The 15,710-nt window shown below is 32.8% G+C and overlaps 1 protein-coding gene across 1 annotated transcript in view; it reads left to right on the plus strand.

The window, feature by feature from the left end:
- LOC108733256 (UDP-glucuronosyltransferase 2A3) overlaps positions 1 to 9,042 on the plus strand; it is a 12,817-nt gene extending 3,775 nt beyond the window's left edge. Inside the window, exons 2-6 of the mRNA XM_018464349.1 lie at positions 2,896 to 3,315; positions 4,561 to 4,768; positions 4,877 to 5,114; positions 8,463 to 8,682; positions 8,741 to 9,042. Coding sequence (XP_018319851.1) covers positions 2,896 to 3,315; positions 4,561 to 4,768; positions 4,877 to 5,114; positions 8,463 to 8,682; positions 8,741 to 9,026 — 1,372 coding nt within the window. The 3' untranslated portion in view covers positions 9,027 to 9,042. The remainder of the gene's footprint in view (positions 1 to 2,895; positions 3,316 to 4,560; positions 4,769 to 4,876; positions 5,115 to 8,462; positions 8,683 to 8,740) is intronic.
- The last annotated feature ends 6,668 nt before the right edge of the window (positions 9,043 to 15,710 follow it).

Consider the following 15,710-nt stretch of genomic DNA (forward strand, 5'->3'; position numbering starts at 1 on the left):
AGAGTAAATAACTAATTGTAGGAGAAACGTATGCAATGTTTGATTCGGGGAAGCTGTAAGGGCGGCAAAATATTTTCACTTTAGTTTTTTTATTGTAAAATATCTTTTAAAAAATTTATTTGAATGGTTTATCATCATCACGCTCGACAGTTCTAAGACTGGTTTGACATGCACCTTCATTCCTTCCTATATCTTAAGTTAATCTTCGCATTTCCCTAAAACTAGAACATCCCACATCCTTAACTATTTGCGAACGGTAATCTAATCTAAGTACAACAATCGTTTTCAATTTTTTAAATTAACCGCATAATTAAAGCATAGAAGTGACTTCTTTTTATTGAAAGCGACTCGATCCTGCGCTATCCTCTGCTTTATATCCCTACTACTCCTTCCTAGATACCTAAAATCAGACACTTCTTCTAATCATTCGACTTCCATTTTTATATTCGATCTTTCCCTACTTCCCTTGCTTACCAGTATTTTTGTTTTACTTTTTTTATTTATACAATGCTATTTTGTCATTACCGCTTTCATTTTATTTAAAGCTATCTCTAACTCTTCCTTGCTAGATGCTAATACTGCTAACTACTGCATACTAATTTTTTGTCCCTCTATATCTACCCTTCTATAGTTTATAATTTCAAAAAATTTTTGTCGGATCAGTTTTTGACCTTCCGCGAGCCGCCGATTGTTGGCTGTTGCTCTAACGTAAAGCTTAGGTTGGTTCAATTACGTATACAAAACGGATTTACCTGCTGATCCGGGAAATCTCATAAACGAATATTTACATTTTCAGGGATTCCTAAAGACTGCTAATACAGCCTTCTAATTCAGTCAAAAATTTAATGAAAAGAACGTTGAAGATATACTTTCGCATATCTATTTTGCATTCCGAATATTTTACGATAACTTTAAAGTTTTCGAATTTGATTGACTCTTTAGCGTCACAGTAGTGATAAATTGAGTTCAAATTAACGCTTTCTGTAGCAATTGTATTATTATTCTTTATAACTAATATTTTATACGGTAAGGGTGTGATTAGCTCAGGATAGGAAAGAGCGGAGGTGTGTGTCCAACCAGTCTTAAGACTGACGATGTTATGATGAAGGGTGTGAAAAAGTGCTGATGGTGTAGAGACGACATTGGACCTAAATATACGCCAGTGAAATTATTAAAAATCCAATCAAAAACAAAAGAGTTTAACCATTTTTAAAGTCATCACGCCCTTCTAAAAATATTAATATTTTTTTTATTTTTCATCTGATTTCTAATATTGAGTTTATATTTTGTTTCACCACTAACTTTTAATAGCTTTGCTGGATCCAGTTTCGCAGATATGTCTCGTAGAATGAGTTATTTACTATTTTTTGTGCAAAACCTTTATTCTTTGCATATTAGTACAACAGTAACTCCTGAAACTTCTTGATTATTTATATTTGAAGAAACATAGATAAGTTCTCACGATTACTGAAAACTATAGGTATCAAAAATTAAACGAAAGTTGATTTATATTATTTTCGGCCTTCGGCTCGGGTGGCAATTTCCAGGCGGAGGATATTAAAATATAATACTTCGTAATAAACAGTAAATGCAAAATATAATACTTTCGTAATAAACAGTAAATGCGATTTCTTGCCTGGAAGATTATGTTGCACCTTCTCGTCCCTGAAATAAGAAAAAAAATCGTACTTTCGGGACAGGAGTAAGAAATCGTAAACGCGCCTCGGAAAAGACTATGGTACTCTCTCCCCATAGTATGTTGGTCATGTCTTCGGCTCGATTGGCAATTCACATCAGGACATACTTTCTTCCCTTGATGCATAATATACCTACTAGGATGTCGAAAATTGCGACTATCTTACTAAATGAATTTGTCAAAATTTTAGTGGAAAAGCTTATCTTTTTCTAATGTATTTTCAGTTTATTTACACAGAAAAAAATGATCTATACAAAATTTAAATCGATTTCAAAGATTTGCATTTCGTTGGGACAGATAGAGTCAATGAAAATGCACTTGTTTAAAATAATAATTTATTGCAAGAATTCTTATTTCTTTACGTATACGCTTTGTGTAAACTGACAGGAATATAGATAGAAATAAAAAAGGATATAATAATAATAAGTAACATATAGATCTCTTGAACATAAAATAATCATTATTTAAACACATATTCATGAGCTTTGAAGTGAATCATTCATCGGAATACATCTAATTATGGAAAATTCCGAGCATAAGAAGCAAGTTTTCTACAATGAAAATTATTTTTTTTTAATAGGTTTAAAGGCGTACATATATTATGAATAAATAGTCATTAGTGGTATTAAATTCAATTAAAGCATATATACGTTGAAAAAAATCAGAAATCTTCGTAAAAGTTCACCGTGGCATCGTCCACATGACGAATAAAAGTGAAGGGATGTTTTGTGTAAAACCATTGCTGACTTGCCACGAGTGGTTTGGTTTCTGGCTGATGCAGCATCTTTTAATTGCGATTACGTAAAAAAAAGTGACACAAGCGGTTGAATTTCAACAGACGATACTTACTAGTTATTAGTATCTATTAATTATAAGTTATTTGGCTCGAACTTACGACACTACACCAAGGTATTTTTTGGTAAAGTGAACAGTAAAATATTACTAGCAATTTTTAAGTATAGCGATAAAAACTGTAAGCAATGAAAGGTAACGAAACAGCACGACCAAATGTATTTGGACGATAAATAATTTTGGAAAATTGATGGAAAAAGACCTAGGTACAATATGTAAATTTTTGGCATTTATAAATGAAGTAATTCTTAGATAAAGAAGTAGGTAGTACATAAAAAGCAATTTATATGCTTAAAGTAGATTCATAATTTATTCTTTGTTTTATGTTTAATGTAAAATTGTTTCAGATATAATGATCTCAGCATTGCGGATAGTTTGCCACAAATTGTGGGAAAATTAAGTTTCGATAAAATGGAGGATAAGAATTTCTTCAAATCATTTCATATGTTCCTTACCGAATTCGGAATTCGGATTTGCGAAAATGCGTTCAATACCACCGTTGCCAAAAATCTTAGAGATTCGAATAAAAAGTACGATTTAATATTCACCGAAATATTTTCTTTTGACTGCATGTACGGGTTTGCTCATCATTTCAAAACACCCGTTATCGCAATTTCCACCAATATAGATTTACCATGGGGCTCTAAAAGAATTGGTAATCCTTCTAATCCTTCGTATGTACCAGTTTACTTCTTGCCTTATTCAAGAAAAATGACTTTATTCGGAAGGATATTGAATACTCTTTGTTATCTGTTCACATCTGCAGTGTAAGTTTCATAATTTTAGTTTCATCAATTTTGTGATATGTATCTGTCCCAATTTTTTACATTTTTAATTCTTTTTAATAAAATCAGGGATGTTATGCATACGATACGATACAGGGTTATTTACGTTAAATGTCACGAGCGATAGCGGCTATACTCCTATATTTCTAAAAAGTTTTGTTGTGGGGGTAGATAGGAATCTATAAATGGTACATTTTCATTATTTATTATTGGTTTAATAATGTACAGGGTGTACATAAAACAAAACGTATCGAAGTTGTATTTTTTTTAATGGAACAGGTTGAGCTCACCCAAACCTTAAAGATGTTGAAATAATATCAATTTTGTGAAAATGTACTGATAATTTTAACTTTTAAACTTAAACGTGTATTACTACTAAATTACTAAATTTAAACTGAAGCCTGCTCACAACTGTGAAAACTTGACTAACGTATACAGGGTGTCCAAAGATTATGATTAAATAAATAGAAACTTTAAACGGCAATAACTTGTTTAGTTTAGATAGAACGACAGTTACAGAATTTAATCCTCTATCGAATATTATTAAACCTTTTCATGAAAAACGCATATTTTCAGAAAGTAAAGTGATATTAACAAATTTAGTATTTGTCAATTCAGTTATGACATTTCGACTGGTCAGATTTACATAAGAAACCGCTGAAATCTATAAGCCAAAAATACTTAATATTTATGGGGTAGTTTAAAGGAGAAAAATAGAGTAGTGGTGGAACTACAATATATTTATATCTAGGTTATTTTTTGGTACTATGATCACAGAAAAAAGAAATAGTGGTGGTATAATTTATTAGAAAGAATAGAAGAACAGAGGACTCTTCGGAAGTCAATAAGAAATAGGTGAGATAGGACACCTTCTAAGGCATGAAGGGCTAGTTAGAGACAAATTAGAAGCAGAAATAGGAGTTAAGAAGAGTAGAAGTAGATCTAGATTAGATTGCTGTTCGCAAATAGTTAAGGATGTGGGTTGTTCTAGTTTTAAAGAAATGTGAAGTTTAGCTCAGGATAGGAAAGAGTGGAGGTACGTGTCCAATTAGTCCTAAGACTAACGACCTTAGGATATCATATCCGTTACGGTTTCGGTTAGATTTTTATTTCGGATATTCGATGATTTCGATTACAGTTACAGAGTTGCATAACATCCCTGATTAAAAGCATTGCTTTGTTAAATTTAAACTTGTGTTCCTAGTTCTAAAAAGTTTTTATTTTAAGTTATGATACGTATTCTATGAGTCATAATACTGAGGTGGCGAGGAATTTTTTTGGACAAGAAATGCCTCATTTAAATGATCTTATTTACAATCATACTAGCATGGTATTGATTAATACTCACTTTAGTATTAACTATGTGTCCCCGAAAGTTCCAAATTTCATTGAAATAGCTGGAATACATATTCCCCCGTCTAAACCCCTTCCAAAGGTAAGAAATGTGGCATTCTGTGTACCATTATTGATACAAAATGGAAACATATTTTATTTCACTGCAGTAGCACATATTTGTTACATTCTTATTCCTATTTTCTTAAAGAAAATTGAAATGGAAATGGACATTGAAAACGAGTTCAGAGGAATAATATACGTGAGTTTTGGATCTCTTATAGCTGTTGAAACTCTCCCAATTCACATTTTGCGAATATTTTGTGAAGTATTTGCAGAGTTACCCTACAAAGTGTTGTGGAAAGGACCAGTAGAAAAGTTCCCTAAAAATTTAACGATTCCATCCAATATTTATTTTGAAAAATGGATGCCTCAACGCGATATATTATGTAAGTAGCTAAAGGAGTAGAAATGCATCGTATATCTTTGACTCAAACTCCGAAAACGGTCAATTCTAAGATTGAACGTCTCGTTGCGATCCATTTTTTAATCCAGGTTCAATATTCTTTATTAATAAAAAAAAAAGTATGAGAACACAGGACTTTATGGAAGTCAATAAGAAATAGGCGCGATAGGTTGGTAGGACACCTTCTCAGGCATGAAGGTCTAGTCAGAGACATATTGGAGGCAGAAACTGGAGTTAGGAGGGGTAGAGGTAGGCCTGGATTAGATTCGCAAATAGTTATGGATATGGGATGTTCTAGTTTTAGGGAAACGCGGAGATTAGCTCGGTTTAGGAAAGAGTGGAGGTGCGTGTCCAATCAGTCTTAGGAGTGACGACCTTATGGTGAATAAAAAAATAATATAATTCAGATTGTTAAAATAATTTCTCATTTTCCTTCAAAATCAACTATTTGAACAGTATTATTAATGTGTCTTTAATTAATAAAAAATAAAATACAATTTGACTACAACATTTATTTAATCATTCTAGGTATCGTTTTATTTGAATTTAAGTATAGAATATAAGTCCTCGGTCAATACAAGTTGACCCAAAGCTGGCCCAAGATTAATCAGCCAAGGGTAATATAGTCAGCCTTGGTCTAGGTTTGGAAAAGAGAAAACTACCCATTCTTGCTAGATCAATTGTATGCCCAACCTGGATGAACTCCGTTCAGCCAATGTTGGACAAGTTAATGTCTGGCCAAAGTTCACCCGATCTTCAACTCTGGCAGTTCGTACATAGGTCATAGCAAGACGTTTAATCTTATAACCGTTTTCTGATTCTACATCCAACATACAAAACATATTTTAAACTGAATTTAAAAATGCCTAACAAACCGTTCCTAGAATGTATTGATGCAATTTTATTCAGTTAAAACAATGCAAAGTCAGAATTACTTTTATTATTTTATGGTTCCACTGTTACCTTGACATTTCCACAAGATTTAATCGTTGACCGAAAAACTTATTATAATTCAGTTTGGTACAACGTTTGGTTACGTGATTGATTGCTTGAATTATTTAGCCCCTGTTATTAAATTATCATAGTGCGGTGGTGTAGCTGCTTATTATACAGATAAAATGCGCAATATAAGCAATGTAGGTTTTTCTGTTTCTTTTTTCTAATAGGTACCTACCTTCCTTTTCTGTATTCAAACGAATTACTTTACGTAACTGAAATAAATTATTCTTATCCATCTACTTAACCGTCAATTCCAATCGTTACGTAATATGTTTTTAGCCTCGGGAAATATATTTTTTATTTTAAACTAATCTCTAAGAGTTATAACATCTACTAAATTGGCATATTAAAGATAATCAATGCCCAAGAAGCTCTTATCTGTCAACCTAAATCTTGATAACTTTAGAAAGTGCGAACCATCGTCTATACGGGCTGTCATAGAAAAGAATATAGAAAATACGTAAACATTGTGGAAATCATAAACAAACAAATAAAATTAACAGTTTTAAAATATTCTCAACAAATAGAAATGAAAAAAGAAAAAACTGGAAACGATAGGCTAAGGTGTATTCGTTTATGAAACAATTTTGATTTCCACATGATTCTACAAACACATGTAGTCGTTGTAGTAGTAGTAGTAGTAGTTTATTTTCATTCTATACTCGCAGGTGTTTACAATCTCTTCAGCTACAGTATCACCTTAATTTTAGATTCCATAATAATACCTATTCTTAAAACTTCAAGTTTAACCTTCTATTCTGATTTTTTTACATTTGGTGGCCTTGTCTATTCTGCCAATTCTTTCTTTTCTCTCACGTTATAAACTTTAATATCTCAACTTAGCTTTTTCTACAGTTCTAAAATATTCGCATAAGCCTTCGCATACTTCTCCTTTTAAAGTAATGACAATTAAATTTTTAATTTCATTCTCATTGCACTTTCCTCTCCGTTCGTTCATAAACCTCCTTATCCCCTCATGTTGCATTTTAATTGCCTCCGCACAACACAGTATGTGTACAAGCGTCTCTTTCCTCTCGTCAATGAGTCTACATTTTTGCTTTTGTTCGTTCAGTCTTAGTCTTGGTCTTGGTCTTGCTACTATAAAGACAGTCTTGGTCTTCGTCTTACATTTTCGCAAGGCCAAAATCAGGACTGTAAGACCAAGAGAATTTTGTTTATCACTATCCCCTCTACTTTCTTTCCATATATTCGATCTTGGTTTTAGTCTGTCTTGTTCGTTCGGTCTTGCCCTTGTTCTTTCGGTCATAGTCTTGGTCTTGCTACTATAAAGACAGTCTTGATCTTAGTCTTAGTCTTACATTTTCGTAATGCCAAAATGAAAACTGCAAGACCAAGAGAATTTTGCTATAACTATCTCCTCTGCTTTCTATCCATATATTCAACCATGGTTTTAGTCTTGCCCTTGTTCGTTCGGTCTTAGTCTTGACCTTAGTCTTGCCACTCTAAAGAGAGACTCGGTCTTAATCTTAGTCTTACATTTTTGCAAGGCCAAGAGAATTTTGTTTATCACTATCCCCTCTGCTTTCATTCCATATGGTTCTACAGACCTCAGTTGCTTCTAAATCCTCTAGCATCTCGCTTAGCCTCTGTCCCAATTTCGATGGATTATTATTCAAGATAGCTCATTTCTTCCATTAAACAGATTTTTGACCACCTATCATCTTACATTCCTATAATATTCTTAATATATGCCGGTTCCCTCATACAGCAAGGAATATGGTAATTACTTATGCGTTACATATATTTCTGAATTGACTTTGCTTTAGGACTTGCTGCATTATATAAACAGTTGTAAAATCAGAAGCAGAATAATAAATTGTTTGTGCAAGTTATGTATTGCATTAAATTATTAATACAATGAACGATTGTATGAACAAGTTATTTATTGTACTATTAATATAATGAACACTTGTCAAATAATGGCCTGCCTCTAGTACATATCTTGTAGAAGATCAAAATTTGTAAAAGTCGACAACACATGATATTTTTAAGATAAAATGAGTGTACTGGTCGTTAAGACGTCTCATTCATCTTCTTTTGTATTTGTTTAAAAATAAAGTTTTTGTTTTAAAGCAAGCTTTAACGTCGAACAAAGATAATTGGCATGAATGACAAAGTTTTTTAACACAAAGTAAATTGAAAATTTTAAGTACGTGCATCACTTGTTGCTATCCAATTTAATGACAGTTTTTCGTCTACAATACAATTAAATTTAAGAGATAACAATCGAGTAGCAAATAAAAGTTATATAACTTTCATCGGAGAGCTAATAAAAAAGTATTTTAGTTTTTAATTACACAAATTTCGTTAGGTCATCCTAATGTAAAACTATTTATTTCACACGGAGGATTGATGGGTACCCAGGAAAGCATCTATTGTGGGATTCCAACGCTAGGACTCCCCATATTTGCTGATCAGGAACTTAACATTGGCAATTCAGAATCTCGAGGAGTAGCACTGAAACTCAGGTTTAACGATGTCACCAAAGAAACATTTCGTAATTCAGTAACCAAACTTCTTGATGATCCCAGGTAAATGATAATGGAAGAACTTACTTTTTTTGTAATTATTTTATTATTTTGTTTTTAGTTTTAAAAAGAACGCGGAGCATCTTTCAGAATTATTCCGCGATAGACCAGATTCAGCCTTAGACACGGCAGTTTACTGGACTGAATATGTATTAAAATATAAGGGTGCTCCACATCTAAGAAGTGTGGCAGTCGAAATGCCATGGTACGAATACTTTCTTGTAGATGTAATTATAGTATTAATAGCGGTAATTATTATTTCCGTTCTTGCCTTTTATATTGTTATTAAAGGTATTTTAAATTTGCTTTGTAAGAGCAACGATAAACACAAAATGAAACAGCAATAAAAGTATTAATTTTTTACGTATTTTTTTTAATTTATTGTATAGTTATTACATTAAAAAAATACATTTTTTTTCGTAAATATATTTGCAACTATGGTGATGTAGTGAAAGTAACACTACACTACTTATAGGACGCATAATATATAACAATTACATTGAGAAATTAGAGTTGCCGGAAGTATGACCTTTTGTTTTTATTTACGTTGAATGAATCTTGACAGCAATAGCGCTTATCAGCGCTAAACATTATCTACCAATTTCACACTGAACTTCTGACCTATTTATTTTTGTAATAAATATATTGGTCAAGATCGTTTAACACTTTAATTAGCCAGTGCTGACATAAGTAATGTAATGTGTTGTGAAAAAAACAAAAAGAATCAAAAGTGCACCTTTTATAAACAGTGAAAATTTAATTTTTCACGTGTGCAGTGTACGAGAAAGGACGAATTGAATATCGTCCTTTTTTTAATTACGTATCGTTTACGTCGTTTTTGAAAAAGACGAGACTCTCACTGGTCCTACTTATCTATGTTAGACAATAGCCTCATTAAGGATGGTTCACGCTCCACCGTCTTGTGGCCGAACAGTGTCCGTGACGAGTCCGTACTACCGACCTTACAAACATTACTTTTGGCTGTTTCATTCCCACCAGCCACTAATGCTGGTGGGCAGGCAGTCCCTCTGGACTACGCCGGAAGGTAGGGCGGAAGGTCCTCTTCAGCCTCCTTTTAGGAATCGTGGGGGGAATAGGTGGGAGGTGGTTAGGGTGGGAAAGATGAGACGGACGAATTGAAGAGAGAATAGAATGAAAGATTACCTGTGGCCCAAGCATTTGCCTAAGTGATTCAAGGAAACCACAGAAAAACTTGGACCAAGGCAGACGGCCCCGGAATTGAAACGGCGTTATACCGAATACTAAGCAATGGATTAAAACTGGACCTCATTAACGATGGATCACGTTCCACCGTCTTGTGACCGAACAGTGTCCGTGCCGGGTCCGTACTATTTTTATATACCAAACTAATGCATAGTAAAAGTTGGACTTTGCATGAAGTTATGAAATAATAACTTACTGTTATATTTAATATTTACCTAATTGTTTTGAATCCTTCTCTATTTTGTTTTAACTTCGGTAAAGGTCTAGATGGTGGGGTGGGGGGGATCGAAAGAGGAGGTCTCCTCCACCACTGTACCATAAAAAGTTCGTGGCGGTCTCACCCCCATAAAAAGTTATGGGGGTTCGAAGTTAATGAATATGCCAATTTTTATACATTTCTAGGCATGTAAATATTTCTATGTAATGAGGTAATGACAAAGGCAAACTGTTATTTGTCGACACCGTGACTACTTAAGATCGTCGATTCAAAACTTTCGAAATCTTAAAAGTTTCCAAGTGCCTGTATTTCATATTTCACAATTATGGAGCGCAGCTACGCATCTTTTACCATCGTTCAGGTAAAAGCACGGCTTGTCTTATTACGTTTACGAAAAGGATCAATAACGTCGCGGTTATGGCTCCCCTAAAATTACCGGTTCCTTCATAAAATTTGGAATACAGCAGCAGTTCGGATTTAATGAAGACCTCTTGTACAGGTCAGCCGCAGGCTGTACGAAACTGCAATTTTCATGCGGTCATTATTTGATGAGATAAGCTTGTATTTATCTAATTATATACAGGCAAGTATACACAATTGTGTACACACGCAAAAAATATATTGTGTACAAGGGTACCTGTTTTCGGGCGTTCTTTTCGAGAAAGTGGAACCAGTAAAAAATGCAAATTTTCGAATAATTATTCATCATTTTAAATACGCACATAATTCAGACTATTAATAAAACCCACAATCTNTCAACCCCCATAACTTTTTATGGGGGTGAGACCGCCGCAAATTTTTTATGGGATTTTACTCAGGTGACCACCCTCTGTCGAACCCCCTTCCCCCACCCCCATCTAACCCCCATAACTTTTTATGGGGGGTGATACCGCCACGAACTTTTTATGGTACAGTGGTTGGGGAGACCTCCTCTTTCGATCTAACCCACCCCCACCCCCTTCGGGGCCATCATCTACACATTTACCTTAACTTCTAATAGCTGGAATGCCCCGTTTCTATTTATCGGTTTATTAATTATAACATCATGTTTACATTTATGAATTCATTTGATATATTTGTGATATTCCGTATTTACTATGCCGTAAAAAATTTACTGTGTAATAGCCAAAACTTTTGTTAAGTGTAAAAATAAAGTTTAATATTTAAAGTTATTGTTTAATCTATCTAATTGTGAACCGTATCTGATAATATTGGACCGACAATAAAATTAAATCACTTAGTTTAGTGTACATTTATAAGTACCTACACACATTAATGTTTACTTTCAGTCTCGTCTGCATTACATTTTTGTTGGTTTTTATTAATGATAAGATAAACATGTTATAGGACTCTACTAAATATTATCACTAGTTACCACCTTGGTAAAATCATTTAATTATTTGATTATTTAAATTTGCATTGAGTTGGTTGCATATGTGAGCAAAAGGCTTATTAAGATAGTCTGTCCTCAGCATAAAATACATAATTGCACTCCAATTTGATTACTTATGTGCGTTATATTTACATTAGGAATGATAAGAAATTTGTTTGATTATTTATCGTTAGTTGTAAAAAAAATACGCAATGTTGGAAGAGTAACTCAAGGACTAAAGCAATAATTAATTGGAATAATGCACATACAAAATGCAACGTGGTAAACAAGATTGAACGTTGCGGTTACTAGAACTATAGTAATGAGGTACTCTAAATTTAACTCACAATTTAACAAAGCAGAACCGTCTTCTGAAAATTCCAATAAGCGAAATATTTAATTGCTACCAATTTGCATAGATGATGACAGACTTACATATTTTACACGAAGTGAAGAATAAGTCAATTATTTAAAAGAAAATTGTCAGAAGAAGTATTCGTTGGCTTTTTGTTGGAAAAAGAAATTAATTGATGTCAAGAAACTACGTAATATGTACGATATTTTTTATTGTTTTACAATATTTAAATTAAACAAAGTGAAATGTACTTTTTAAAATCAAATAAATTTTTAAAAGAATGAAGATTTCAGAGAAGAGAGTGGTTGTCTACCTCCACTAAATGATGAAAATTTGTTGCTCCAAAGCTATTGAAACATGTATTAAAATACAATAAAACAAGAAATTCAAATAACAAATTTGGTATCAATGCCATAACTACTACTAGGGCAAACGAACGGTGCTCCTAGACTTCTAAATCGATTTTACACCTTTGAAATTAAGAGAATAGGCTGATTTACATGAAGAGAAACATGCATTTTGCAATCTTGCGCTTTTATTACACGAAGGCAAAAAAGAATTTCTATTCTGAAAACTGTAACTTTCAATAATAAATAAACCTTCACCTACCCCTTCAAAATCGGAAGAAATCTATAACTGTAGGTGCAGCCCTATCCCAATATTCAATATATTCTACATAGGTATCAGTATCGTCACATGGTGGCCACAAAACTGGAAAACCTGGAAATGTCATGGAATTCCATTTTACTGGAAAAGTTAAGAGATTTCTCCCAAATTCGAAAGTGCACCTTTTATAAACAGTGAAAATTTAATTTTTCACGTGTGCAGTGTACGAGAAAGGACGAATTGAATATCGTCCTTTTTTTAATTACGTATCGTTTACGTCGTTTTTGAAAAAGACGAGACTCTCACTGGTCCTACTTATCTATGTTAGACAATAGCCTCATTAAGGATGGTTCACGCTCCACCGTCTTGTGGCCGAACAGTGTCCGTGACGAGTCCGTACTACCGACCTTACAAACATTACTTTTGGCTGTTTCATTCCCACCAGCCACTAATGCTGGTGGGCAGGCAGTCCCTCNAGTCGGTTAAAAATACAAGAAGCCGCTATGAAGAAAAATTTAAAAAAATAAAAAAGATAAAGAATTAGATGACCTTGATGCTAAGAATAAATATATGAAGAAACAGCAATTGAAAAATCTTGATAAAAAGAAAGCTCTACTCGAAACTAGTCGTAGAGATATTGTATCAATAGATGATGAAATCGAAAAATTGAAGAGTAAATAAGATAAATAAAAGAGTATTTATGTATTACATATGTTGTCTAGTTTTTAAAACTAAAAGTACTACTGTTTCATATTTATTTAATAAATATAAATAAAACAAAAATGTGCATGAAAATTTCTTACTTATTGCCCGTTTTTGAAGTAATATTCTTTAGATACAGTTGTCTATTAACCATACATATAATTGAATGTTTCTAAACTTAGTCAGGGGATTTTAAAATTAGATGTCTGGAAAAGTTGGAAAAGTCAGGGAATTTAATTTCGAAAAGTCTGTGGTCACCATGCGTCATCATCATTACTTTCTAAAGAACATTGATACAGCTGAGATAGCCATTGATTGGACATTGTGAAAATTGCTAATGATTGAAACGTTTAGTAAAATAATGAAAGTAAACAAATTGCCTACATTCCATATCTAGAATATGGTCTATTAAATGGAATTTTTATTTTGAGAGTTCGGTTAAATTTTTATTTAGGGCAATAGATACACAACAAGAAGTAGGTGATATTTTCAGACAGACCTGGTTGGAGAAATTGGGTATTGCACACGTCCACCTATTTACGCGTTTTTGCTCGTGCGACTATAAAAGAAATTAGCACTAAAAGTTTTTATTTTGAACAAATGAGCATTTTAAATCAAAAGATCCACTAGGCATTATTTGTTGTATCGAGGTCTGTAAATTTTAGTTAGGAACGTCTCTGATTGTACCCCATACAAACCTTTAACATTAGTTTTTATTGCAGTTCATGTTTTTGTAGCATATAATAATTGAAGTATTGACGTACGTATTGTGATAGGCATAATTAAAAATAAAACGTGATATTGTAATGCTTATCGTTATTAATGTTGGACTAAAAGTTTTGTAGTAACCTTCATTGGAAATGTATGGAAAACTCAATTTACGTCATTTCTTTAGTCTATAAATAAAAGCTAAACAGACTTGTTTAACACTGTGACATAAAGAAACCATTTAATTGATAAATATTTAAAATAGGAACGAATTCAAAAGTATTTTAGGGGAACGGGATGAAATATTAATTTTTTTCTTAGCATCTTTGATTATCAGAATCCTAATTCAATTTTTCCCAGTGCCTACCAATCCATAAGTCATAGATCTCATGTGGAGGAAGGAATATTCCCTCCCCCGTGAATCTGCTACTATTTCAAGTTTTCTTTTAAAGAACTCGACTTTGAATCGACTGTTGGAAGGTTTCGAAATAATAACTCATTCTGCAAAATTACTTTAATGATTACGTTAATTATTCAATTAACAACTTAAATGATGGTTACTGTTTTACTGCAAATGATCCAAGTACAAACCTGCATTCGGCCTTGCATTATGTGACTATAGAAACGACAATAGATAATATTAGATTTTGAAGTGCATGGTTACAGTGCATCGTTCAGAATTCTGTGTTTGTGCATGTGATATAATGCGCATATGATCTGTAGGAAATGAGCAACTTCATTTTTTTAATATGTTCATTATTAAGTTTAAATTTGGGAAACGGATACAGGATTTTGGTATTGTTTCCGTTCCAGGGAAGAAGTCATTTCATAATTGTGGAACCTTTGTTAAAGGAACTTGCTGCAAGAGGGCATAATGTTGACGTTTTTGGACATTTTCCACAGAAAGAAAAGATTCCAAGGTAAAACTGCACTAAAATCCAATTAGAAGATTAATAAATTTGTATGAAATTAATACTCATTTGTTATAAAACTAATTGTAGGGTCAACCTGTAGTTGTTTTTATGTCAATATCTTTTGTAATTAGTAAAATGTCTCGTATAAAAGCTTCCATAATTTTCCATGAATTGGAAATATATTTAGTTACCAAAATCTTGCTCATTTTAATAATTATTTTGTAAATAGATAAAAAAAATTTGCGCTGTTAAGAAACTTAGGTACAATTAATTTCGCTAACAAAAATGTTTATCTTCGATATACATAAGTCTCAACACATAAGACTCCTTATTTAGATTAGATACCAAAACTGCATACATGTAGCAGTGCAATTGTTTTTTGGATTATTTGGAAAATAGTACGATAAAATGGTACTTCAATATGTAATTCCTCCTTTAATAATTGATCTTGAAATATGAAATATATATTATTTTTCACAATATTTGGTTTATAATTATCTTAAATATATTTTATTAGTGATGTAGATTATTTGTTAGATCGAAGACTAGTTGCACACGCACGGAGGCATAGCTAAACGCCGGGAACGTCACGACCGGCCTATGTCCTCCCGCCTTAAGGGGCCTCGCAAAACCACCCCCATTCTAAAAAAATCATACGAGTCAGTAAAATATATTGGATTCCCCACTCGTTTAGTCGTGCTTATTAGCCCTATCCTAACATTTTATGGAGTTTAATTTATTAGCACTTTTCCTAACCGAGAAAAATGTCTCGCAAAGGAGATTTCGACAAATTATATGAGATTCTCCACTCGTCTAGTTCTGCTTATTAGCCCTATCGTAATGTTTTGTGGAGTTCAATTTATTGGCATTTTTCCTAACCGAAAAGGATGAAAATAGTCTCGCAAACCAGATTTCTACAAATTATATGGGATT

Source organism: Agrilus planipennis, unplaced genomic scaffold, assembly GCF_000699045.2.
Source record: "Agrilus planipennis isolate EAB-ADULT unplaced genomic scaffold, Apla_2.0 scaffold76, whole genome shotgun sequence".
NCBI lineage: Eukaryota > Metazoa > Arthropoda > Insecta > Coleoptera > Buprestidae > Agrilus > Agrilus planipennis.